The following is a 27276-nucleotide window of genomic DNA, read 5'->3' on the forward strand; positions in this document are numbered from 1 at the left end:
GGGAAATAAAAGCAGCACCACAGATGGTACCTCATATTAACTTGTCCTTTTGCCCCTGTACTACTTTATTATATATAAGATGTGCAAAGTAGAGCTTCTTCAAGGCTTGAGACTTTGAAATAGAAATGTATCTGTCATGACATAGGGATACTCCCCCCAGGGAATGATTGTACAATGAATAATACATAGATTAAATTGTCAAGAATTGTCTTGAAGTGGCAAGACTTTGTGCACCTTGCACCAAAGTCTATTTGGTTGATGGATAATTCTTTAGATCCAACTCATCAAGAGGTGGTGATCTTTGAGAAGAAGGGCTAGATAGTTGGATATGACTTTGAATTCAAGCACTGCACAATTTCTAATTATACGCTGAGATTATATGAGATCGTATGGTTATGGTCAAAACGGGAGAGCTGAGATTCTGTCTAGAGTTGTAGGGGTAGTTTTACTTCTTGATAGATATAAAATATATCTAGTTTGCTTAGAAAGGAGCTTACCATCTCCAAGAAACTGTAGCAATGCCAAGTCAATTGGTCGTTTCCAGCGGGAATCTTTCTCCAAAGCAATGCCATATCCTGTGGTGGCAAATACTTTCCCACTGCCAATGGTCACCAGTTTACAACCCTCATCTTTACCAGCCATGTAGTTCAGGACAGCAGCATCATAGATGAAGGCATCTAGTTTCCTGCAGAGAAACAGATCAAAAGTAGCTCTTATATCTCAAAAGTGTGCAACACACTCTTAACATATTGAGGTTGTATAGTGTAAAAAAAAAAAAAAAACATAAAAAAAAAAACATAGATGGTTTCAAAACCGCAGCAACATTTGTTGACAAACATGTTTGTAGGAGAAAAAGTACAAAGAAAATGGCTTGATTGCATAATTGTAATCACTAGGAAATAAATACTTTTAAAGTAGGGCTTCATTAAAATGCGCAACATCTTGAATTGGTGATCTTCAAATACTCTTCCTTGTTTTCCCAATCTACATATATATATATATATATATATATATATATATATATATATATATATATATATATATATATATATATATATATATATATATATTATATACTGTGTGTGTATAGAAAAGCTCAAGTATCCTAAATCTAAGAGCTTTTTTCAAAATGAGATATCAAGTGTTTGACAATGCTTTTTATAGTCAACAAATTAAATAACAATAGATATGACTGCATCTAAAAATACAGCCATCACACTGGCCTAAAACAAAAATAGGTTGTAAAATACAAAGCACATCTGCCGTGTCACCAAAATTATGATCATTGCCGCCTTGTCATCTGATGCCTTTTCTGTCACAAGAATCAGTTAAATATAGCTTCCAGTCAGGAATTATGCTTATAGTGTGAGCAAATCTTTACCCGGTTTTGAGGCTCTGCAGAGCTTCTTCCACCCCTTTCTGGTTATATTTCATCATGTGTGTGTGCATATCAGGATAGTTGCTGCGAATGTTCCTCTCTGTGCTCCCATTTGGAACCGTCCCGAAGCGAAAAGGAGGATAATGCTCCTGTGGTTTCTGAAACTGCAGAGACACAGCAGATGAGAGGAGAGGTGGAAGAAGATTATTGAAAAGGAAAAGAATAGAAAAAAAACAGGATTCATACGTCTCTAACTGTTCCACATGTAATCAGATTACAACCAGAAACTGCAAGGTATGTCAATGGTTTTTAAGTTGTTCGACCATTGCAACGTAGTACATAACAGTGAAGTGGAAAATTGATGTATTGTTGTCATTAGGGATGCGTGATATGTTGGCGTCAGCATTGACTAATATTAGTCATTTTTTAACATAATGGTATCTTCATTTAGCCAATTTTCATTTCGGTGCATCCTGAATTTTTTTCTGTCTTTAGTTTTACACATTTTTGGAAAGTATCCAGAGCAGAGCAAATGAAGACAGATGAAGATGAAGAAGACAGCAAAACATATTGTAAGCTAAAATGGTTTAATAAAGAAATGTTTAAGATGTATCAGGAAAAAAGAGTTTGGGGAATAAAAGAAAAAAGACAAAAGTAGACGGTGAAAGAAATGAAAATTAACAACGTAGATAAGATTGTAGGTGAGGAAAGAGGATGAAATACAAAGAAAGAAAAAACATTCACAGTAAAAAGAGAAGACTTAACCAAAAATATGAGATGGAGGGAAACAAAAAACGTTTTTTTTTTCCTTTTTTGAACAAAATAAATTTTGCATCAAAAACCAGTTGGATAAGCACCACATCATTACAAATGGACTGTTAAGCTCTCACTCGTCTCAATTTGATTAAACCTGACAGCAGCCACTGTGTATTTGTTAGAATAACTGTGATCCAGCTGAAGTTCATATTTCATGACATTCAGCATAGTGAAGCAGGAATATGTTCGTTGGAACTTAATGAGACAGTAAACAGAAAGAAGCTATTCATCTTAGTAACTGCACTGACCTTTTGAGCTGAGTAAAATGAATAGATCCAATCAACCAGGGAGTTTGTGAGTCGGTATGTGTGTTAAATATATATAATCACTCTTCAGATGGAACGCCACTAGAGTCAACTAAAATACTACACAGAAGACCAATCGGAGGCTCACAGTTTGTGCTGACAAGAAGAAAAAAACTGCCTGTACAGCTAGTAAAAATATTGTCGGGTAATTTTTTATAAAAAATAAACAAATTGTTTTGGGGAATTTAGATTACACCATCTCATGGCTACCCTGTGTTAAGATATTACAGCAGAAGTAATCTTTCATAAATATTTTTATCATATGATGGTTGGTAATTGTAAAATATCCAAGTGAAAAATTACCTTTGGGGTGTCTGGTTTCTCTAATTGTTTTGTTTTTAATATATTTCTTTTTCTGGAGGATTTTGTTTGTTTTATTTGTGTGTCATTTAGTATGATTACTACGCTATTGTCTTAACGTGTTATGTATAAATTGTAGTAGTTTTAGCAGACTTGGACATCTGAAAATGTTGTGATTCTACATTACCAAATGTAGACAAAAAAATCTGTAATAGCTAAACACTACATACAGCACATTATGTGTATTCTGTGTACTGGAACAATATCAGCTTGTATTGGCTAGTAATTAATTTTGTTTGTGTTGTCATATTGTGCCTGTGTTATTTAAATGAGTCTAAATCTAAAGGAGAGGACACACATTTATTGATGATAAATGTGTGTTTAGATTGCATCTCTCTGCTTTAAATTACTTTATAAAGGATAGTTCTCTTTCCTATATACATATTTTTTTTTATCAACACACATTTATTGATGATAAAAAATGTATGTATGTATATAAGAAAGAGATTATATAGTACTTTAAAGCAGAGAGATATAATCTAAACCTCACTCTTTGCTGTGTTGTATCTCGGCTTTAAATAGCACCTATTCACCTAGGATTTTATTTATTAGAGCTTTTAGAACCTTTTTCCAGGTTGAATGTTTGTGTGAAAACATTCAAGCCATGAAGAATGCGTCTGAGACTTGCTCTTCTATTTGGCTTACTATTTTTCAAAAATCATTTGACATTTTACAATCTTGTTCCAACAGTGTGAGATACACTGCAGACGGAGACCACATAGTGGGGAATATTGATGGACAGACCCAAAATACTGACAGAACAAGTTAAGACTCAGACAGCATCCATATTGACAGACGGCAGTAATTGATTAGTCATTCACACCACTGGGCTTCCCACTGAAAGGCAAAGGACAGAGGCTTTCATGACAAAATCCTTTTGCTGGATTCCATCTCGGAGGATTTCTGTGAGTCAGCTGGCTCAGTTGTGGACATGGCCTATTAGGCGATGGATTTTAAACGCAATGGAGAGGACGCAACGCATCAGCATGAGCTGTAGATAAAGGCCAAGATGTTTTCACTATGTCTCAAAAGCCTTACAAACACGCCCCACTTGCATTACTGCCATTGTTCTAATTGCTACTATTGAACTGTTGCATGTTCTGTTCCTTACCTTCTTGTCAGAAAGGCCAGACACGGTGTCAATATATTGCTCCTGGATCATAAAAGCAGCCAGGTTGGCGGTGTAAGAAGCCAGGAAGATGACGGCAAAGAAGGCCCAGACTAGGACCATAATTTTACTGGTGGTTCCTTTGGGGTTTTCAATGGGGACGGAGTTGTTGAAGACGATTCCCCACAGCAGCCACACTGATTTCCCTATCGTGAACGTCGGCCCACCTGGAGCTGAGGAAGGAAATTGTGGAGAGTCAGTGTTTGACTAATAAATCTGGAATGTCCATACAGATGTTTCTCTTAGGCTCCTCATATGAAAACCATGAATACTTCTTAAAATAAAAATATAATAAACATTGTGAAAACAGACTCAAAAATGCTTTACATAAATTCAAATATTTTAGGAAAAAAAGGAGTCTGTAAAAGGGTTTTTAATTCTGAGACTTATTAATTTCTAAAGTGACCTGAAAGTGGATTTGTTTTTGTAAATTCAAATAACAATAAGGTCCTGATGGTGCAAAAAAATTTAACTAAATATGTCAAGATAAGCAGCAGCTAATTAATGGAGAAACAATTAAATACAAGCCACAAGTGTTATGGTTGAGGTGTAAAGCTGCAGCAGTTTGTGCCATTTGAAGATGATCAATGTTTGCTTTTGGCTAAGATGAAAGAAAATTAACCCCATAAGTAAGATAAAATGAGATTATCATCAGGAGGCACCCATTTATACATTCTCAACAATATTTTTAATTCTTTTTCAACAATTAAAAATAAGTTTTTGTGACACAAAACACTGCATGTCTCTCAAAATATACATTAAAGAAAAGAACTTGAGCAAATCATATCTAAAAAAAAAACAAAACAAAAAATTTTTTTTAATCGCATTGTGTATATTCCCTGAATCCTTAAGTGGAATTTTGTCCATTTTCACAATGATTCATTGTAGAAGTGATACCATTGTATTTTAGTTACTTTCCCTCGTCGTTGTTGTCCGCTGCGCTGTGTAAATAATCCTGAACCTTTTCATGCCCTTGTTTAAAACCCCACAAAAGAGAGGAATTTCACTGCCTCAGCCCATTTTCAGTGTTGCCACTGTTGTTCAAGCACAGCAACAGAGGTTGCCACCTTCATCAATCACACTTCAATTAGTGCAGCCAAGATTGCTAATTGAAACAAGGAAATGACCTTTCGGACCTGCATACGGGCACGATCTGCCAGTGCTCCATTCTGGGATTGATTGGGTCTCTCACAAAAATCTTGTTTGGGAACTCTACCCATTGCAGGACATGCAGACTGCACTGGATTTAGGCAGGCTTACTGTGTCATACGTGGTGTGATGGAAACTGAGAAGCTTTGAGGTATTTGGTGGGTATTTCTAGAAAAATGTATAGAAATGGCAAAATGTAAACCCATGAGTGGGGGATAATAGAAGACAGTATTGGGATTTTATTATGAAAACTTGCTTTTCTATTATTCATCCATCTTGTAAAACTACTTACACCCTCTGAAACTTGCTTACATTTTTAATATTGAAGCCCTAACTTTTATATGATGGACCAACACAGAGTGGTCTATAAATACAAACTGAGAGGAAAAATTATACTTGACTTCTCATTTGCACAAATGGAAATACAACTTCCTATGTTTTTTGTAGGAAAAAACACAAGACATACACAAAAAAGTGTTTCAACAAAGTATTGAATATTCGACTGATCATACAAGAGTCGCAGGCTTTTGTCAAGGCCTTTATTTGTGGGGAAAAAAAATAAAATTATTGTGATTCTAAAAAAACAAAAATACAAAAAAGTGGCATTTTATTCTCTTCGAAGGCACTGTACATGTGAAACTAAAATAATAAATAAATACAACTCACCTTTGGCGCTTACCAGACTGCGGTTGTAGCCCACTGGGCTGAAATATTCAAACACAAACACAGTCACAGCCACAACGGTCAGGCACATCACAAACATCATGACCCAAACTGCTGGACTGTAGGGCTCTAAGAGAAAAGAAAAAAATAAAAATAAAATCACACACTTTGATTTTCAAACAAGAATTAAATAAGAGATTGCTAAAATGCAAGCTACTCATGTTGCTTTTTGAAATCAGTTGAGTGCAAAACAATGAATATTATTTAAAGGATCTGGGATACTTTATGTTGGACACATTTAGAAAGGCTGTTGAGGTGATTGGCTGGTATGCAAGGAGATTTAGTTCAAGATTGCAGCTACAGGTGGGATTAAATCTTAATGGGAAGTTTCCTGAGAGGCTTGTAGAGACAGAACAAGTGTAACTAGGACATTCTTGGAAAAAAAAAGACTCAGAAAGATGGTGTTAACAGGGGAGCATGCAATACAAACGTTGAAGACCTATTTCTCACCAAGAAAGGCAGACGGCGATACTGTGCCGTTGCTACGCGCTACCATGACACTTATTCCCGTCTCCACAAACGGCACAGAGAAGTCAATGATTTCAGAGCGCTCCTCGTTGATAGTAAGCGAGCCGATGGCCATGTCAGCACGCCTGTAGAAAACCTGATGAGGAAAAGCAGCCAAAGAAAACATAATAAAACCACTGGAGGAAGAACACGAGAGAAACTGACCAGCTGCATTTCTTGTACCTAAAACAAGCACTATTTTAAATTTTATGACCAGTCTTTACTTAGGGAGACAAAGTGTCATTTTGCTATCTCGTTCCAGGAAGGTTCCCAAATTTCACTCATGCAGCCGGCCGAGTTTTAGATTCTTCATGTGACTAAGGATTAGAGTGCAATTGTGCGTTAGCACCTGAAAAGCAGCTGTCTGAAGGGAAACATCTCTGTCTCATTATTTGAGCATGAAGGAGGAGCTGATCGCTCAAATCCAAGGTGGCTTTATAAATGTTGCACACAAACAGAATTATACTGTAACACTTGCTGAATACCCTCGGGCACAGAAACACAAGCGTGAAGGCTCCGCTGCAGAACATCTGTTCAGAATGTTTTACATTTGGCTGGTGCTCAGTTTGATGTAGTTTGGCAGGTACACAGTCTCTAAACTGAAGAGAGATTCATTCGGTCTCGGTGAGTCATGTAGCATTATAGTCAGAACCTTTTACTTAAACTATGTGAAACAGCAATTGGGATGAACTCAGACTAACAATGAAAGCTTCATATAATTTAAGCAAAAGTGATGACGATGTGTTTTTAAAGTTAAATTAAGGTTAGAAATTTTGTAAATGTCCCTGTAATTATTATCATCGTTATTGAAAATTTGCTTAGATTTCTAGATTAAAGTTTTTTTTTTTTTATATAGGTTTATTATGCTTCCTTAATGGGACTTTCAATTATTTATTTTTATTTTACTTTTTTACAAAAATGACATCAGAAATGGAGAAACTTGGTCACTTACTGTTTGAAGAAATACTTAATGAAAATTATACTCCTGTGATATTTAGTGTCATTCTTTGTGAAAATGTTAAAATATATAACTGAATGAAGACGCTCTGGGGAATAGTGCAAAAGCTTGTATTATTTAAATTACCTTTCTTCTGCTAATTTTTCTTTTTTTTAGCATTTTTAGTTAAATTTATTTGAAGTCACAGCTGAAGATATGAAAATCCATATGCGGTTCTAAAGCTGCAGGTTGCAGATACTGGATAACTGATGAGCATTTTTTATCAATACACATGAAGGATTAACGTGTATTGATCAATTTTAAGTCAATTTTAAGTCTTTGTTGGAGGGACACTGTTTACTAACCTGTAAGTGTAAAACTGCGTCAGCATTCAGCCTTACCTCCCCAATCATCCCGTTCCAAATCCCATGCACCAGTTTGCCGTGCTTTCCGTTGGTGACCAGGTAGAGATCGAAGGAGAACTTAATTGTTTTGGATAGCTTCTTGAGGATATCTATGCAGAAACCTTTGCAGCACAGTTTGGTGTAGGACTCGGATTGGGCACTGCTTGTAGAAAAATGAGATAAAATAAAGAGAAAATGCTGTCAGACATATTACAACATATTTTATTTTTACATTTTCTAATCTGATAATCAAAGACTCTCTCCGTTGCTATATTTGGCTTAAGGCATCAAAGCGGTTGTACTCGTTTCGCAGAGTGAGTGCTAAATACTTCCAGACTCTCATGCTGACAGCAACCATTGTCAGCTGCGGCAAAGTGAAGGACAGGAGCGCTAAGGTTCATTAGCTAAAATCAATGGCGGTTAAAAGGTGTATTTCAAAGACTTGGAAGGGATGCCAAAAAAGCTACACAAATCCACTTTCACACAGTCCCACAGAGGCCTTAGTGAAGGGTTGCGTGACTCCAATGGCCTCCAATCAACATCTATTACGGTCTGTTGTTTTTCCAGCTTCCTCTGTGTAACCTTGCTACTTACTGAGGTGAAAAATAAGACGAGAAAGTCCTCGTAAATATAGGCAAAATGTAATCGAACGCAAAGAAAAAATGTTTATTTCTAAGTTAGATTCAAAATTAGGTCAACAGATGAAACAGCAGCTACAATTCCTGCCAAAAATCTATTAAGGACTGTGCGTGTTTGTGACCTTATTAACTGAAGGATCCTTTCAGCATGTCAGCAAGTGAACATAAACGTTGAAAAATGATAAAGACAACCTGTCGGCGGGGGTCGGAGGAATAAATGAGCCACGCATAAACAAAGAAAAAAGTCAAGTGAGCAATTAAGATTATTGCTGATTGTTTTCCAGAATGTTTATTGTGGATAACATAGCTTCACGAGGTTTTGCTGCCTTCATGAGACTAACTCAGAAATTAGAGTGTTAATTAACTGCTGTAGGAGCCGGCCACCTGTCATCATTAACCACACTCTGACTGCCATTCTCCTCACAAACAGTCTGAAACTGGGCCGTGAACACACAAACACATGTTCACATGCAGCTCACTTTCACCTGGGAATTTGTGACAGTTATGTGTTTATGTTGCAGTGTGTGGTCACCGGATGAAGACGACAAAACAAAATGCACAGAAAGTGGCCACAGTGCGGAGGAGAGCATGAGGCAGCTGGACCAAGAAAGAGGAAGGGAAAGGGTAAACGGCTGACAAGTCGCACAGGGCAGCGGCTCCGTTTGGTGGGAAAGGAGGGCAAGAGGAAAAGAGGACAAGAGGAGAAGATGAAGCAAGAGATGAGTTTGTGACTTCTCGGTTCGTACAGAAACTGAAAAGTAAAACAGGGTTAAGTTATTCCAGTCCCTGAGCTACAGATGATCACAGCAGTTATTTTCCTCACATAATCAAGAACCTAATTTTACTAAAGCTTCTAATTTAACCGATAACTGCTTTCATAAAAAATAAATAAATAAATAAAGTCAAATTGCTTTTTATTGTGAATTTAATGTGTGGGCTAGACTGCAAAAAAGACAAAATCTTACCAAGTATTTTTGTCTAGTTCCTGGTGCAAATATCTTGGTGCACTTGAAATAAGACAAAACTGATTTACAAACAACTTTTCTGCAAAATACAGGAACTTGTCTTAAGTCAATAATCTTTGAATGTTGATAGGAAGTGCTGTTTTTTTGCACTTTTAACTAGACGTTTTTCCTACATTTTGAGTGGAAAGCACATTGTGTACACAAATATCCTGATATGTCACGTTCCTTTCGCATATCATATAAATAATCACATTGAGCCACTTTAGCTACAATTGCCAGGGCCATTTTCTGGTCCCAGTTTCTTTAGAAAGAAAACTTCTTAAATCAGTTTGAGTAAAGACCTGAAATTAATGCACCATTTGATAAGTAGGATCAATTGGAAAGCATGTATTATTAAACAGAAATGCACTTCATAAATAGGCTAAATTAGATCGTATCTGATTAAATTTTCTTTCTGACTACTACTTATTCAGAGCTCAAAATCAAATGATAATAAAACAGAGAAGTTTATGTTCTGTAATCAACGAAACAAGGACAGAAAATGCTGCAAACTTTATGCTTGAAGGATATGAGGTATATTTTTTTTTACCTCATAACAATAAAACTGTTCTTTTAAATCAAAAGGGTTTAATAGTGATCTACATGACAACTAAAACTATATTTTTATACGTATGACAGGAGCACATGTTTGTCATGGATGCTGGCTGACTCGCGATGAAAATGTCACATGAAGGATCATCCATCTTCGACAAGCAGAATCATAGCTGTGATACTGAATGATGAAACTGGATGTAAACACGAGAGCCACCTATTTTCACACCATTATCAGCTTATGTTGAGAAAACAAGTTTGTTTCTCTCAAGCAAATAAGATTTGTAGGTTCAGAGAAAATCACATCTAAATTAATCATAGCAGGAACAGCTGTACACAGCTTTTGTCTTTTTTTTTTTAAGAATCTTTAGGTGTTATATTTGCATGCAGCAAAAAAAAAAATCTAGTATCTATTATGTATATTTCAGAAAGCAGAGACTTAATTTTCTAATGTTCTATTTAAAGCCTGAAATATACAAACAAAAATGGAGTACCACACAGAAGTGGGGAGGATTACCAGTACTTTTTAAAAATACATTATAGTATATAAGTTATGCAGCACTAGAAGTTGTGATATATAAATAAGTAGGATATGATTCAAATATGATCTGTTTTTTCAACTTGTCTGAAAGAATCAATGATACCAGCATTTTTTATATAACTGTTCTAGTTATAGCTGTTGACAAATATTAACTGGAATAATAGCAAAAAAAAAAACTTTTTTTAATATTAATTTAGAATGTTTACCCCACGTCTTGCCAGATGGCTGCTGGAGTCGTTTCCATTCAAATGACTGCTGGAGGTAAGCAACACCCCTCTCACCAATGCGGCATCTTTTACTATCAGCTAACCTGAAATAAATGCCTTCAGAAGTCACCAAATAAGTGAAGAAAGTCCATCCCTGTGTCTAACTGTTCTGTTAAGGTGTGTTAGAGAACATTAGAGAACAAACAAGATCATGAAGACCAAAAAATGCAGGTGAGGTTTACAGTAATGGAGATGCAATAGGTTTTAAAATCAGCCTTAGGTCATAAAAACTACAGTGGTCACCAGCTTCATAACCTCAGCTGTCTATAAGAGACTCCACTTTTCACAAGGTCAAACACTGATGCTTAGTAATAAATCTTTACACAAATGCATCAAATCTTTCCCTAATAATTTTGTACTTATATTTTATAGGACACAACTACCAGTGACAGATCAGCGATATGCCATTTCAACTACTGTAAAATCAGCCTTCCAGCGAAAGCATCTGGCCTGGATCTCAAATAGGCTTCTTATCTGATGAATCTGCTGCATGCACCAACTAACTGAAAATCTTTGGATAAAATGTCTTGAAATGGAGAATAAGGCATTAAAGATGATGAATGAACTGACAGTCGCTATAGGAAGCGAGTACTTCATATTTTTTCTTATCATTAGATTTTGTCATCCTCAAAATTAGTCATTCCTAAACGTAAAAAAAAAAATCCTCATAAGTCACAATTCTGCATAGGATTTTTACACCGGCTGCAAGTGGACACTTATTTACTCACCGATTATGTGCTTGAAACAGGCTAAAGGAAAAAGTGTCAGGATCTGAGTAAGTTTGGCAAGGTCTAAATTGTGAAAATTCAACAAGTGGGTCTCAGCACATCAATCAAAATGAAGGAATGGACATCAACCAGTGACCAACACAATGTTAAAGAGGTGGTCATAATTATATGCCCACTTGGTGTGACTCAATTTTACTTTAGTCAGAAGTTGGGGACAGCTGGATAAAACTCTGACAAGAAGAAAATTCTTAAATTAGCCAAAACTGGACAAAAATACCAAACCTGGTAGTGAAAGCCAAGCAACTTTCTGTCAAACACCTAATCGAATTGTGGGCAACTACTTCATAATTGGCATCTGGTCAGTGCATAATTCGCCACACTATAATACATCAGATAGACAGAAGCTGGAATTTAGGGATGAATTTATGCTCTTAATCAGCACAGAGAGGTGGGCTCAGCCCCCTGGCAAAGGAAGCTATCATCTGTCCAAGGAAGGGGGCTTAATGAGCAAGACAAAAAGTTTTAATCATGCTAAACATCTGCTGTACGGTGAAGCTTCTCAGAGTGCCACAGAAAGATTATGAGATTTATATAGCAGCAGTCCGCTCTCCTGCTTCCTGTTTGTTGGTATCAGTCCAAATGGGACAGAGCGAAATAGTGAAAGAGAACCAGAAAGAGGCTACGTTGTCCCATGCTTTGACAGATGTCCCAGTGTTGGACAGATAAATCTTCTTTACTGGCAGTCACTGTTTGGTTGCACCCAAGAACAGCCGGTACGTATCTCTTTCTATAATGAATGTCCATGAAACGGTTAAAAATATATATATATATATATCTTCAATGCATGTGTTCCACTTTAGCATACCACATTCCTACCAAACAAAATACACATACAATCTGACAAAATATGCAAAAGTTCAAAAGGTATGAACGCTTGTGCAGGACGCTGATTCTGTTGTCGAGTCGGAAACTGTGAAGATAAAAAATGAAGGCGTGTGCTAGAACATCCTCTCCGATGTTTGTACTGGTTTGAACATAATGAAGAAGCTGCATCCCGCTGATGGTGTGGAAGCAGCTGGCGGTAATAGCTGTTTAATGTCTGTTTTCTGCCATGCACCAATCTGTGTTTGACACCAAAGGTGTGTTTTTAAACAGTTTCAAGCAGACACAATTACTCTGCGTTAAATGAACTGTGGAGGTTTGCAATGAACTTAACTAGAGCAGACAAAAAAGGGAGGGGGCAGATGTCTGGCTCTTATTGGAACGTCTAGCTCTGTGGGCCTAGAATTATATTTGAACTTACATTATTGTTTTTTATAGGAAAAGCTAAGGACAGGGAGGCATACTCAAAATGTTTCTGTTCATAGATTTCACACATTACATTTTTTTTATTTCTCAGAGATCAACGACTAACTGTATCCGGGTCAAAATCTATATGTTTGTGTATATGATTATGAAGGTCATTTGTATGAACATGCAGGAAGTTTGTATCCTTGCGTGTACCTGTCTGTGTGATTGGACTGACGCCTGCAGGGCACAGTGTTGCGGACGCATGTGCCGGTTCCCGGGTCCACGTTCTCGACCATGACAAAGGGATGCTCCTCGAGGGTGGCCACCGTCAGGTGGCGGTCATCAGATAAGTGCTCCAGGAAGCTGCCGTACCGCGGCCAGATGGGGTAGCGAACCTGAAGGATGCCGCGAGCAAACGTGCCCACCTGAAATGGTAAACGCGGGAGGGGGGGGGGACAGAGCTCATTGGTAACGCGAACATTCCCGTTCGAATCTGAAACGACCTTCATGTCAACCTTTTTCTATTTCACATGCCATTCCCCACAGGCATGGGTGAATTTATTAAATTATTTAACAGCATTTGCATGTGCTGACCTGGGCACTGGAACATAAAAGGAGAGTAGAGTCGAGTTTATTAACAGATTCTGCACAAAGGAAGTGACAAACACCTACAGCACCACATTTATAATATAGTTTATTATGAGTTGTCTTCATTATGTGTTGATTTTTTTTTTTAATTTTTTTTTTACTAATACTTCAGTTAATAATCTTTCTGATTAATTAAAAGTTATACTTCATTTATGTGGACAGTTCCAGTGACAATGTCTGAGAACACTGGTGAGAGGTAGGACAGAGTATCAGAATGTGATGAGATGAGACCAGTTTCCAACTTAACATGAGGCCTGTTTTGTTGCCTGCCAACTTTGACTCTCATGGGAACATGAAGACACAACGTGACCCGAGATCATTTGAGAGTTTTGCACATTTACAGCACAATTACACATCCAGGTTTGTACACACATTAAAACATACAGTTCTGCCAGGAAGTGACATTGACAAAGTGGGTTAGTCTTCCCAGGACAGAAATAAATGAGTTCAACCGCAGCAGTGAGATTACATTCAGACCTTTCTGGTTAGTCGCAGTTTTTCCAATACACCCTCAGGCTCCAACCGTGTGTGTGTGTGTGTGCTGCAGTGTGTGAAAGGGAGTAAAAACACTGTAGAGTGCATGGTAAGGTTGTGAATAACAAGAAAGAGATGTCTCCTCCGCAAATCAAAAAGGCATTTGAATATTGAATTTTGTGTCCTCTTAAACACACAAGTGCACCACAATGAATTAGAAATTTAGTTTAAAATGTCAGGAATTCAATTAAAAACACGTCAGTGTTCTGTAGTTTAAGCACTCATACTTGGTTGTGGTTATTTTTTCACTATTCTGTGAATCTATAATCTCTTAAATGGACTTTTTAACCTATTGAAGGGTCTCCAGGGTTTGTTGCCTGTCCAGCATGTTAACAGGGGTTTTACACTCTACTGAGTGACACTCAACCCATTGTATGAGTTCTACTGTTATAATTCAATTACTGAAAATTAAATTAAAGGGAAATACATTTCTTCAATCTATCTCTCCAAATTCTCTAGATGAATTAGAAAATAAATTTGGAGACTCTATCTTTGCTTTAATTGATGTTCCAAATGACTGACATTAAGAGGTTTTAGAGCTCAAAGCATCGTGATGAGGGAAGCGTGCTATACTTTAAGCAAGGGTGTGTGTTTGTATTGCAAAGTCTGTATTTTATTTGCTAAAGCTGAGGCTGGTTTTTAACATTTTTAAACCTGCAGGTAAAATAATTTAGAAAATGTTTTCAGTAGTAGCTGGATTACAGACAGGCACAGGCATCAGCAAGCAGAAACGTGGACAAAGAGATGCTCTCAGGGCCAAATGGCTCAGGGTGATGGCACATCTATATTTAGCCTTTTATATTCTGTAATAACAATAAAATGAATCTAATTTGAAATTGCTCCCTAAAAGGAGTTTTTTTTTTCACTTGCATCTAATTTGAACATTAAAGTAAAAAAAAAAAAAGAAATCTGTAATGTTGGGGAATGCAAATATCAATTTCTTGCACAACAGTTACATATCTGATGCAGATTTTTATTATGCACCAACACCATGGAGAACAAGGTTCTTAAATCTGAATTTTGGTGCCACTGAACAGACAAATTTTCATTAAACTTTCTTGTAGACTGCTTACCTTGTCCCACAGTCTCTCCCGGTCCAAAGCAATGATGACCATAGAAGGGTTGGATAGAAAGCCTTGATTGTTGAATGACAGGTCTTTTTGTTCCCACGTCACATTCAGCATGTGCCTACATGTCCAACAGAGATAAAAGCACAAAAAGTAAGCAATCAAAGGGCGTAGCTTTAGCATTCCACGCACTGGATGTTCCATATTCATTTAAACCTACACACACTCACAACAACCTGATTCTAATCAAGCCTAAAGCTTTCCTCAGAGGGTTTAATTTAATGTCTTGGATGGGAAGCAGCTCATCTTAGTTGATTGGTTGAATGTCAGGATGATACTACTAAATGGTCTTGATACTTTTTAAGGTCTAATTTCAGGACAGACTGAGTTTTGAACAATTAATCCGCAGGCTGATTTAAAATTTACAACAAATGTAAAAGAGGTACAAACAATGTCTTTTCAACAACATTTACTCCACGCCATGCTCTGAGGATTTCATAAACTGTCCTCATCTGCAAACATGGAGGCAACAATCACTGCTTAGCGGAGCGGAAGGAGATCTCTAATGAGATCTGATGTTCAGAACGCCACAATGTTTTGTTTGAATGAAAACTGTCCCAGGATGTGTGATCCAGTTGCTCTCAGCATGTGTATTCATGTGATGAAGTGACTGCATGTTGTTATTATGGCTACTATTACACACAGTGTGTGCATGACGTTGACTATTTACCTATTAATTTGCCCCTGCGGTTTGCTATTTCCTCTTTTCTTCCCTTCATTTTGTTCTCATAAACCAACCAGTTTCACATATTCACTTAAAATTGTATTTTTTTAAGTAAAACAGTTATTTTTCTTAGTAGTTAAGCATTTTTTAATATAACTTAAGAGATGGGTATGGAAAAACCTGCCCAATCTCACATGTAATTTAATTTATTCGTATATTATTTTCCATGACACCTAATTTTCATTCATTTTGGTTCTGATTGGCGAGAACCAGTCTAGTAATAAGGCCGTGTTTAGAGTGGCTGTAATACAAGCAGTTGTCTGGAAATCAGGAGATTTGGAGTGGATTCCAACTTTCCACAACATGTTGATGGCACTCAACCCATCAGATCTGTTGCTCCTTGATCTGTGTATAAATGAGTGAGGAACGTAAGCATGGCTGAGTGACTGTGACTCAATGTGTGAAAGTGCTCTTATGGGTCTGTCAAAAAATGTACTGGTAAAATACATTTACCTGTAATAGACACTTTTAAAATCTCCAGTTGTTAACGCAAGTACAAAAATTTACTGGTAAAATACATTTACCTGTAATAGACACTTTTAAAATCTCCAGTTGTTAACGCAAGTACAAAATTCCCCCCAGACTGGTACGAATAAACGTACCCCAATACACGGATACGTGATACTTTTTGCCTCAATTAAAAAAAAAAAATTAAAAAAAAAAACTGGAGATTCAATCTACTGATTGAAGTGCCTTTAAAAAAGCGTTAAAAAGCTTGTCTGTGAAATTACCATTACAAAACACACAACCGTGGATTCTTAGATTTCTAATACTATTGCTGAAATCGCATATTATCTTGTTTCAAGAGCTCAAAACTGCAAAGACGTGAGTGAAATGCAGCACCAATGCTTCAATTTTGAAACTCTGTACTATCAATGTTTAAAATTTATTTTGAAGTATAAAAGGAAGTACTGTTTGCTTTGACAAAATGTACTTAAAGAGTCGCAGATGGGTAAAAACCCCTGTTGTTCTGACAGATTTAAAACGTCTCTACAAAATCCTATTAAGTCCAAGTCCAAGTCAAGCGGTGAATCACAGTCAAATTTGTGACTGACAGTCGTTTAATCTAAACTTGGTCTGTCAGACAGCCATGGAGAGAAAAAGTACATTTATCTGCATCTGACTATTTTGTGCTATATTTTCTGCTTCTGTTTTACTCACTGTTTATCACGTATAACGCATCAGAAAATGTACTCAGACTTTCACTTTTCAAGAAAAGGCTGCTAGTGACTGTTTATCGGTAAAACATAATTGTAATCTCTTTAAATGTATGTAGAGGTATCACAAGACAAAGGCCAGTGAGAATCCACCATTTATGCAAAGTAATCACAGACTGGACACAAGCAATTTGTGAGCGCTGTGAGAATACAGCAGCTCAGCAGGTAACAATGCTGCAGCCTGAATCTACTTTGGAGCTTCCCATTGGCACCCAATTAAAGGGCAATTTCAAGGTTTTATTCAAATGGATCTGGGCTGCATCTGATCATCTTTTGTTAAAAAAATAACATAATTAGACAAGTCAAACTCGAAGAGCCATATAAGTGGTTCTGTATATAATAACTATGACCGGTATTCTTTTTGTATCTTGGCTCAATAGTTTTGGTCTGTACTGTGACTTTTTTTGGGCAAATTTGAGCATCATTTTATATCATGGCGCAAACTTAACAATATTTATATCATCCGATGTAAGACATAGGGAGAGGTGATTAAAAAGTCATGCTGTTAAAAAAAAAAAAAAATGAAGAAGTGATGAATTAAACATGCCCCACCTGAACAGGGTGTTGTTCTCTGACTGTTTTGCTGGTTTACTGCAATCTCCATGTCCTTCGGGAATGAAACCATAAACCTTCTTGAAACTCTCTGCCCCTTTGGCTACGATGGCGACGCCCTCTCTTACTCTCTGCCGCAAGCTTTTCCTCCACTGGTCCGTGATCACACCGATCACACCTACAGGGAAAGTGGCAGGTGGAGGGCTGTTGGGGTTGCCTACGGCAAGGCTGGGGAGGATCCAGATGTAGCCGGGCCCCAGCAGACCCAACTCGCCTGCTAGACGAAACAGGTACTGAGCTTCCTCGTGGGAGCAGTACGCCAACAGGACCTGCGAGTCCAACTGCAAAAAGACGAGAAATCTGCTGTTTATGAAATATGCAGGACGCGGTATCAGATTTATGAACTTCTTCTGGTTCTGTCAAGTCAGTAATATCGCAGTGTTCTGGATGTTTTAACAAATGGACAATTCCGGTTTTGAAATATAAAACCTATAAATGTTTCCCTTTACAACATGATACAATATCCAAAGGGTTTTTGGATTTTACAGAGATCTGACACTTAAAGAGAAGGAAAGAGAAAATCCTCTAATTTTCACTACAAACTTAGTTCTAACAATTATATCATGTGAGCTGCTTTTGTATTGATCAAGTCCTGATATTTTTTCCAAAAGAGCTTTGGACTTTGTTTTTTGGGAAGAATAATTGATTTCGTATCTGCTGAGAATTTATGTAAATTATTATTATTATTATTATTATTATTATTATTATTATTAAATGGTGGTGGACAAGCTCTTCAAAACAAATAGTTCAAAGTTTTATAAGCAGGGTTTGTAGGGATATTATAAGCTGGTCAATCCTAAAAGATTTCAGCTCAGAACCTTTACAACACTTTTTGGAAAATTGTTTTCTTTGTAAATGTTTGAATTTTGACACTATAATTTATTTATTTAATTTTATTTCTATAAAATAAATAAATAAATAAATAAATAAATAAATAAATAAATGGCAATTAGCTTTTAAGAAAAGAGATTTATTTATATAGCACCATTTATGCACTGTATTTCATAGTAATCAGTTGAAAAAAAACACTTTCCTTCTCACAGATTGCTCTGTTGTTGTTACATCCAAAATGTTTCAACTCAAAAACATTTGTTGACACAAAAATCAAGATGTATTGTTGGCAAAAGATATATCAAAGGTCCACCACCTTGGTGTTACAATGGCTCTCGTGGTTCAACAAAGTCTTAAAATCTTAGAAATTGGTTCTGTATCTTTGATAGTTGTCAATCTTTTATTTTCCCATCTAATCTTGAATTTCTTTGGATTTTGCATAGCAATTATAGACTGGAAAAGGATGAGTTTGCTCCATGCTTAAGAACAAGAAGAAAAGAAACTATGATAGTCATCTGCTTTCCTATTTCCATGCAGTGTAGTTAATGTTGAGGAAAATATGCAAACTGCTGCTTCACTTTACCTGCTGCAGGATGCGCTTGGTCTTCAAATCATTGGCACCAACTGACATTTCCAGAGACATGATATCCTGCAGATTCCAAAGAAAGTAGGATGTGTCTGTGTAGGACTGAACTAGATCCACAAAGGTGTCGTAGCCCGGCATCAAGCTGGTGATTACAGCAAACTCTGCCCAGTCATATTCCTCCAAGACCTGACAAAGACATGTAAAGGCAGAAAATTACAAATATGATTTGCAGTCTAGTGTCTGAATTACCCCACTCCCCACCCTCTACCCCCAATTATTCTTTATGAAATAGATCAACCTCAGTTAGATTAGCAGGACATCTGTACATATGACTACGTTTGCAAGGCACTGTAATTGTTTCTTTTGGACCAAATTGTGGGATCTCGTTTTTTTTACATGCTCCAGAATTACTAAATTGTTCCATAATTTCCTAACTGATCTGCTTTCAAGTTTGTCAAAATGAGCTACAACTCGACAAATTATTATGCCCTGCATGACTTTCCGTAAGTGTCAATATAACAAAAGTTGTTGAAAATATTCTGCAAATGTCAACGAGGTGAAATTAGGGTCTGACAGATTTTACCAGGATTGTCCGATTGACTAGGAAACATGTTTTACAACGATGTTATCCAGTCCCATGAGAACATTTACAATCTGCCATGAATCCAGATTGGACTGGTTTGTGGAAATTGGGCCAGGACTTCAAATCAGGGATTCCCCACAGGCTCTTGGGATGTCCCTTCATGGTGTTAATCGGCCTACGAAGGCCTCAGGAGTCATGATTGACCCTTTAATTAATTGTTATGATAACCCTTTTCTTTCTCAAGGGCAGAAAAGAGATTTGGCTGATTGATTTCCGTACCTTGAACATGCAGATGACCTGCTGCTCCAAAGAAGCTCCCATCTGTAGAAAGGAGGATCCTTCAGCCTGTAAAAAACAAACAAAATGTACTGACACAATTCTATGAGTTATCACGAATGCTATCATTTCTCATGTTCTTTTGACTGGACTCCATCGTAAGGCTACAGTGAGTAATTTTGACTGCCTTGTATTATGTCCAGAATAAAGAGGTTGACAAAAGTTCAATAAAATACCATGAATGAATCTGAACCATATTTTAAATGTTGATTTTTGATGAATTGGGTCAGTAATCGAACAATGTTCTAAACATTACAAACAATAAACTTCTAACTATCGACTTATAGGCAATAAACATCTGCTGCAGCACGTGCCCTCCAGCAATAGTGATACAAGTACAAGAGATGCTTTACATGATGAACTTTTGCTCTGAATATAAATTTTACATTTTGCATATTTATTGATGCATTCTTTTTACAGAAGCCTGGGATTTTTCATTTTCTGCCTCAGTCTTGTGCAAGTGTGTTCAAAGTGCAAACACTCAGTCCCGCTGCTCTCTTTCTGTCAAAAAGGGGAGGTCCAACGTTGTTCGTGTCCGCGTGTTTGCATACATTTGCATACCGACTCAGAGTGCATTGACAGGGGAGGGCTTGTTAAACACATTTAACAAGCTTCAGCGTAAAAATGGCAACAAGAATGAGGGGAGGAGAAATAAATGACAAAGTGGAAACATGACAAGGACGAATCATGAAGCATGAATCATGTGTATTCTTGTCATCCAGCCGTCAGAACCGAAGACACTTTGACAAACTTGGGTGCTTCTAGAAAGTTTTCTAAAGAGGGTGCTAGATGGAGCCGCTGGTGGCTCACCAAAAGATTCAATTAACATTTTTTAAATATATTTATGATGTGTTTTGAAGTGCTTAATATTATAGTATGAATAACTGTTTATCACATACAGGCTCTGACAAAAAATATTAGTAGTTCATATTGGGTTAATAGTATTATTGAAGCCCCAGGAACACAGCAGACAGATCACAAACAACACTGAGGGGTGAGGCTTTAAAATAAATCCAAAAATGTACTTTTATGTACATTTTATATTTGTTTTGTGGACATCGCTGGCTCAACGGTCCTTTATAGGTCAAGACATAAACCTCCAGAGGAGCCAATAAAATAATCTTCCTGCAGTCTATCAATCTAAGAAATGTTGCATTCCTATTTATTCAGAAAATATTATGCAGGTATGGTGTTAAGAGGACAAGCAAATAAGAAGAATCATTTTGTCACGTAAAGGAAGAACATAAAACCGAGTCGTAATTAATCAGAATTTCACCTTTCACAAAACATTAGGTCACTTGTAATTATTGTTTGAACAGACGTGTTGTCATAGTGCAAACAAGAATTAACCAAATCATGTCAAGATTTCAAAGCAGGCGGTGCTGATGAAATGTTTTGAATCTCTCAAAGGATTTTACATCTTGAATTTTTTCAGAATCATTTAGAAGGAAATCCCATCAGATAGTACATATATAAAAAAACTACAACTGTGTACACTGTACATAAATATAAAGTAGACATACTATTTTTATTGCTCCTGAAAATTCAGAATTATATGCAATAAGATTATCAAATATTCAAACAATTTGCAAAAGCTGAAATGGGTATAGTGAATTTGAATTAAGGCAACAAAACAAACTTCATTTGGTTGAAACCTATTTAAATAAAAAGCTACATCCTCAAGTCTTTCTCATGCTGAAATTATTTGACCTCTTTTCTCTGGGAGTTTGTTCTGTTTTGTCCAGATATGGCATTCAGATTTGGAGTATCAGTGAACATCTATTTTAAAGCCCCATTCAGAGAGACTTGCGTCACTGCCTGACTTTGTTAGAGGTGTCTCACAGCCAGCTGTATATTTTCTGGCGGCATAATTTTTAGTCCATTTCCTCCGTACTCTGACCAGGCTGATTATCACATCACAGCTGCAGAAAAACACATCTGCTTGATTCAGTGCATTCTGTAGTGTGGAAAGTCATTCATGTTGGAACAAGCCCTTCAAAAATGCACTTAGACATGCAGTGAATAAGGCCACAGCTATCTGAGCGTATTGGCAAAACCGATGTAAAGATATAGAAGTATCCAAAGTCTGTGCTTCATATGAGGATTCAGGATAGAGGTTATTTCTCAGCAATGACCTTTTCACCTTCAGACACACTGACCTAATGAAGAACCGGGGTGGTGGGGTGTAACTGGATGAAGCGACAGTGAAGAAGTTTGCCAATTAACTATGAGGTATCAATGAGGAATCTATTTTTTGTGTTGTGGAGATGGGAAAGAAAGGGAAGGAGGGGAAAAATAAAAGTAACGATGTAGGCAGCACAGCAAGGAGGGGCTGAATACAAATGCACACCACACTTTTCAACTCTTTAATTGTAAAAACATTTGAAAATGATGTGCTATTTCCTTTCAACTTTCACATAAAATCTCTATAAAACACAATTTATTCTATAGTTGTAACATGACAAAACATAATAAAGTTCAAGGATTCAAGATTAGGGGAAATAAATACGTTCAGCTGTGTTCAGGGTTATTGCAAAGAGTCCGGACACTTATGAGAAAATGATTTTGTGTTAATTTCAATAAATTTATAAAAATATTCTCAATGAGTTTTTTTTTGTTTGTTTGTTTTTTCTTGCTCTGTTCTCTTTTGCGTGTTTTAATATTACAGTAACACAGAATTAAAAGTGACATTTAGAAAACTTTGAATTATCTAAAAATAAATATGCCTCACTGTCTAGACCAGTGCTTCTCAATTCCAGTCCTCAGGCCCCCCTGCTCTGCATGTTTTAGATGTGGCTCTATTCCAGAACAGCCGATTCAGATGATTGCATGCCCATCAAGTACTGCAGAAGCCTGTTAATCACCCACAGATTCAATCCAGGTGTGTAGCAGAAGGGAAACACCTAAAACATGCAGGACAGGGGGGCCTGAGGACCGGAATTGAGAAACACTGGTCTAGACGGTCTATCCCAGCCTCAAAGTTAACATAGTTTGGGGATCTAAGCAGGCTAATGTTGCTGCAGAACGAGCAGGTCTGTGATGTAACAAGGTGTAAGAGAGCATGCAGGGCTTTGACAAGTTTTCATTTTCTGAATTTGATTTGTTAACAGGCAGCTGGTGTAAGAAGATGAACATCAGGCGTAACATCGGTCTTCTTAATCGTTCTGAACATGTTTGTTCTGTGAGTCAAATATAGGAATATGTGAAGAAGTCGTAAACGTACATTTAAGAAAGAATGCGTTGGAGAAGGAGTTAAGCCATGGAGCACCCCTAGGGGCGAGGTCTCAGATCTTTTCTGTCTCTTCGTGTCTCATAGGTAGTCACCTATGAGACTACCTGTCATCGCTCCCTTCTGTTGATTTTTCTCTTTCCCACAGTTGAGAGCTTCTGCAAAGCCCAAGAGAGCGCCGCAGCCTGAGGACTACCGCAGGAATATCAGAGCGAGACTCTTCCTCGCTGAATTTCCACGAGCTTTATCTCTGTCTGAGCTTGTTTTGAGGCTCACCTTCGCAGACAAAGTGGCAACCAGACCACTGGCTGGACTTTGCGTCAGAATAGCTCATAAAAAAAAAGTAGCAGAACACAGGCATGTCAGGCTGTTACTAAATAAATAAAAAATGGACTGGCAGCTGGAGTTCACCGTAGTGCCCTACTTCAGCTGACATATGAGAAAACTGCTGAGGTGCATCATTTTAATGGCTATTAGACATGTTTGAGCTTTTACACAAACTATTAATCTGATAAAACCTTTGGTCTGCTCGCTTTTATGTCTGTCTAATTAAAGCGAAAATCAGACTTATTCCAGGATTTTCGCTTTCACTCAGCCGGTTGTGGATTCTAATAGGAATTACAACAAAGTGACCTTCTTTTCCACATCTGCCTCTCACAGGAGCACATCCACATGAAGAAACAAGAGTTCGCCCTCACCTCCTCTCATCTATCCCTCCCAGCCGTCACGTTGCCGCCACCTTGGCAGCGCGGCTGTCACACGCAGGCGTAATTAGCAGTCTTACTGCAGGAGCGTATGGTAATGTGACAGGAAGACCGTGGACATGGTGGCTGCTTGCATACTCCTTCCCTCCCGGGGGGAGGTAGCTTTGTGCTGTCGAACTTCAGGCGGATCTTTTTTCGCAATTGACTGCATTGATCCGTTTGTGATTTTCAAGGAATAAAACTGTGATTGTTTTCGGTAAACTGGGTCACAGAGATTTCAAGAAGCTTCGCTTTGTTGATAGAGAAGCAGGGTTTTACAATAACCATTATGAAAAGTCTTTGCCAGACTCAGCATGATACTTTGTGCTTTTTTTGTTTTTATCCAGATTTATCTGTTTCATCTGTAGAAGTTGTAATTTACCACAGAGTATGTTTCTCTAGCTAAGTTTACACATTTTCTCTCCACATCACTTTACTCAGACTTCTGACTGTAGTTCTTTTGCCAATATACAGTCTGGAGCACACAATAAATACAATGGTTTGAATGGATTGTTTCAATTCGAATATTGCCGGTGAAACTATCAATTGATTATGCAATTAAATTAGAAACTGGAAATAGTTTTATGAATTATCATCATGTAGTTAATCTTAAATAAAAACATTCCTTATGTAAATGTGGAAAACTTAATGGGTGCTGCAATTTGCAAACTCCTGGTGGAACTGCGAGTCTGCAAAAGCCTATAATACGAACTACTTCTCAGTGCAACGCTCCAAAGAAGAGTTGTAAACGGCATTGTAAAGGAACGCTGTTGTGATGACATTCTGAAGATGGAGCAGGAGCTCCTTAAAGAGACAGACACCCAATTTCAAGGTGTCAAATTGTGAAGTCGAATTTTGTTTAAGCTCAGTTCGATATGTCCAGCTTTTCCTTAACAACTGAAGGTGACATGGTTAATTGATTGTGCTAAAAATTACACTATGTACCTGGAAAACACCGTATATTATACTCCAGGTCACCCCTTTAAGAATACACACATAATCATATTACTTGGACTTTTTGTTACATTTCAACCACAAACATAAATGTATTTTTCTGGTATTTTTGGTATGTCTTTGTATTTTTCTTTTTTTTTTTTTTACAATAGACAAAGTAGTGGAGGGAAAGTTTTAAAGACATTTTGCGACATTTTTCTGAAAGGTGCTGCGCTTCAGTGTTTTTGAAGCTCAGCACCCTTCCAAGATATTATTGCGCCTTTTCATGCAATAATAACAGTAAGTCATTTCTAATTCTTGCCAGATTAGTTTCAAAAGCATCAGGTTATAGTTTCTTGAAATGCTTAAGCATCAAACTGATACAAATTTGGCTGTGACTGATTAAAAATGGTGGGATATGTATTTAAGTGACTTTTGACACCTGACCTTTTAAATATACAAAACCACAATGCCTGACTCCATGCATACGCTGTTACATTACCGGTATGACTGACAACTTCATTAAACTTACGAGAGGCCAGCTGTCACGCTTAGGGGTGACTTGGCCATTACCGTAGTTTCCAGCTTCCAGTGGGAACGCTGACCTCTTTATGAAGCCTCTGCTTTCTGAATTATGAGGGCAAGAAGGAGCCAAAATGAATGGTGGTGGGGGGGTTGAATTGAAGACACTCAACAACAGAAGGTTAAACAGAGAAAGCAGGTCAGTTTGACCACATAAGCAAACCAACAACCCCCTCAAAAAAGAAACAAACACCACGATCCAGTTAGAGACATCTAGCTCCTTGAACCAGTGCAATCCAACATCTCAAGTTCAGTGTGACCTTCAAATGTAGCTAGCTCCCAGGGCTTACATTTGTCCCTGAAGCAACTACATCATCCACTTTGTTAGTAGATACAGTAGTAATAGTCGCTTTGTTTATTCTCAGTTTTATAATCACAACAAGAAGTACATTTTAGTAACTTTTGCTAAAGCACATATGCTTCTTTATTTTAAAATGTGGTGAACAGCAAAGGTTGATCTTTCTTTTTGTAAAAATAATAAGACAGATGAGGGCTAAAGCCGTGTTGCATTTTATCCATTCATCTAAAATGACTGGCCAGATCATAGAGAAATTATCACAGATACAGTCAAGATGCCCATGATAATTATAGAGGAGCTGCAGAGATCCAAAGCTCAGAATTTGGAATTTATTGACAGGACAACTAGTCGTGCGCTCAACAAATCTGGCCTTCATGGAGAGAAAGCAACAGAAAAGCCGTTCTTGAAACGAATAAACTATGAGGCCCATTTTCAACTTGCCTCAAGCGAATCAGGGGACAAAGCAAGCATGTAAAAATGAAATGATCCAGTGAAATAAAACCAATACAAACGTTTTCAACTGCCCTGTAAAATACTGTGTGGTAGAAAATCATCACTGCACACTTATGACATAGTCCCTATAGTGTAACGTGGTGGTGGCAGCGTCACACTTTGTGGTTGTTTTTTTGATAGTAGAAAGCAGATGGAGCAACCATCAGGGCAATTCTTGAAAACCTTTTACAGGCTGCAAAATTCAGGATTGGGGTGGTGGTTCGTTGCCCTTCCAGCAGAATATAAATCATAAACATACAACCAGATATTCAAAGTAAAGCATGCTCATTTATAACAATGTCCCAGTCAAAGTAGAGACCTATAGTCAATAGAGTAAATGTGGAAAAGCTCATCTTTGATACCTTTATAGATTGTGCTTGTTTTCCATTATCCCCTACTTTGTTTAGGACCGAAAGGGTCTACCTGGGACTGTTTGAAGAGTGTTGCCATAATTTATCCAACTGTGGAATATTTTAGCAGTTAAATGAAAGTTTTGTTTTACGTGCTGAGGTTTCTTGTTGTTTTCTCCATAACTGACCACACATCTGGAGGCAGCACCCTCTAAGGATCACCCAACACGCTACCAGGACTGCCAGCAGCTAAGAGCAGAGAAACTGAACGAGGAAACTTATCCAGGCTATGATTTCCAACTCCTTCGAGAGGTGCGTGTTTTTTCCTCTTCCCTCGCAGGGTCCATTGAACAGTCTTTATGCCTTTTTCTCAGCCATTCCTCACGCTTTCTCATTTCCTCCTCCTCGCTCCTGCTTGATGTATGTACCGGATGACAAAGGACACACTTCCTCTCCTCCCTTCAATCTTTTCATCTTTGTCTCTTTCCCTCCTTCCTTGTTGTTCGCAATAGAAAGAGATCATTGAGACAGCAACCATAAACAGGCGGCCCGGGCGGCTGCCGCTTCTTTTTAAACCATCATCAAAGGCTTTCATCATCATCATCATCATCATCATCATCATCATCATCATCATCATCAGGCTATTGATAATTAAGTAGCATTGAGCTCTTTTATCCCTTAAGAG

General features: G+C 37.5%; 1 protein-coding gene across 1 annotated transcript in view; it reads right to left on the bottom strand.

The window, feature by feature from the left end:
• The window catches only part of LOC106928963 (glutamate receptor ionotropic, NMDA 2C-like), a 43528-nt gene that overhangs the window by 6740 nt on the left and 9512 nt on the right, over nt 1-27276 (bottom strand). The window contains exons 3-13 of the mRNA XM_088016474.1: nt 19908-19973; nt 19043-19231; nt 17569-17909; nt 15022-15136; nt 12980-13191; nt 7745-7910; nt 6350-6503; nt 5843-5968; nt 3971-4200; nt 1382-1542; nt 498-685 (exon numbers count right to left, since the gene is read on the bottom strand). Of these exons, the coding sequence (XP_087872600.1) occupies nt 498-685; nt 1382-1542; nt 3971-4200; nt 5843-5968; nt 6350-6503; nt 7745-7910; nt 12980-13191; nt 15022-15136; nt 17569-17909; nt 19043-19231; nt 19908-19973 (1948 nt within the window). The remainder of the gene's footprint in view (nt 1-497; nt 686-1381; nt 1543-3970; nt 4201-5842; nt 5969-6349; nt 6504-7744; nt 7911-12979; nt 13192-15021; nt 15137-17568; nt 17910-19042; nt 19232-19907; nt 19974-27276) is intronic.

This window comes from Poecilia mexicana, unplaced genomic scaffold (assembly GCF_051168715.1).
Source record: "Poecilia mexicana isolate PSO_F unplaced genomic scaffold, ASM5116871v1 scaffold_19, whole genome shotgun sequence".
Taxonomy (NCBI): Eukaryota; Metazoa; Chordata; class Actinopteri; order Cyprinodontiformes; family Poeciliidae; genus Poecilia; species Poecilia mexicana.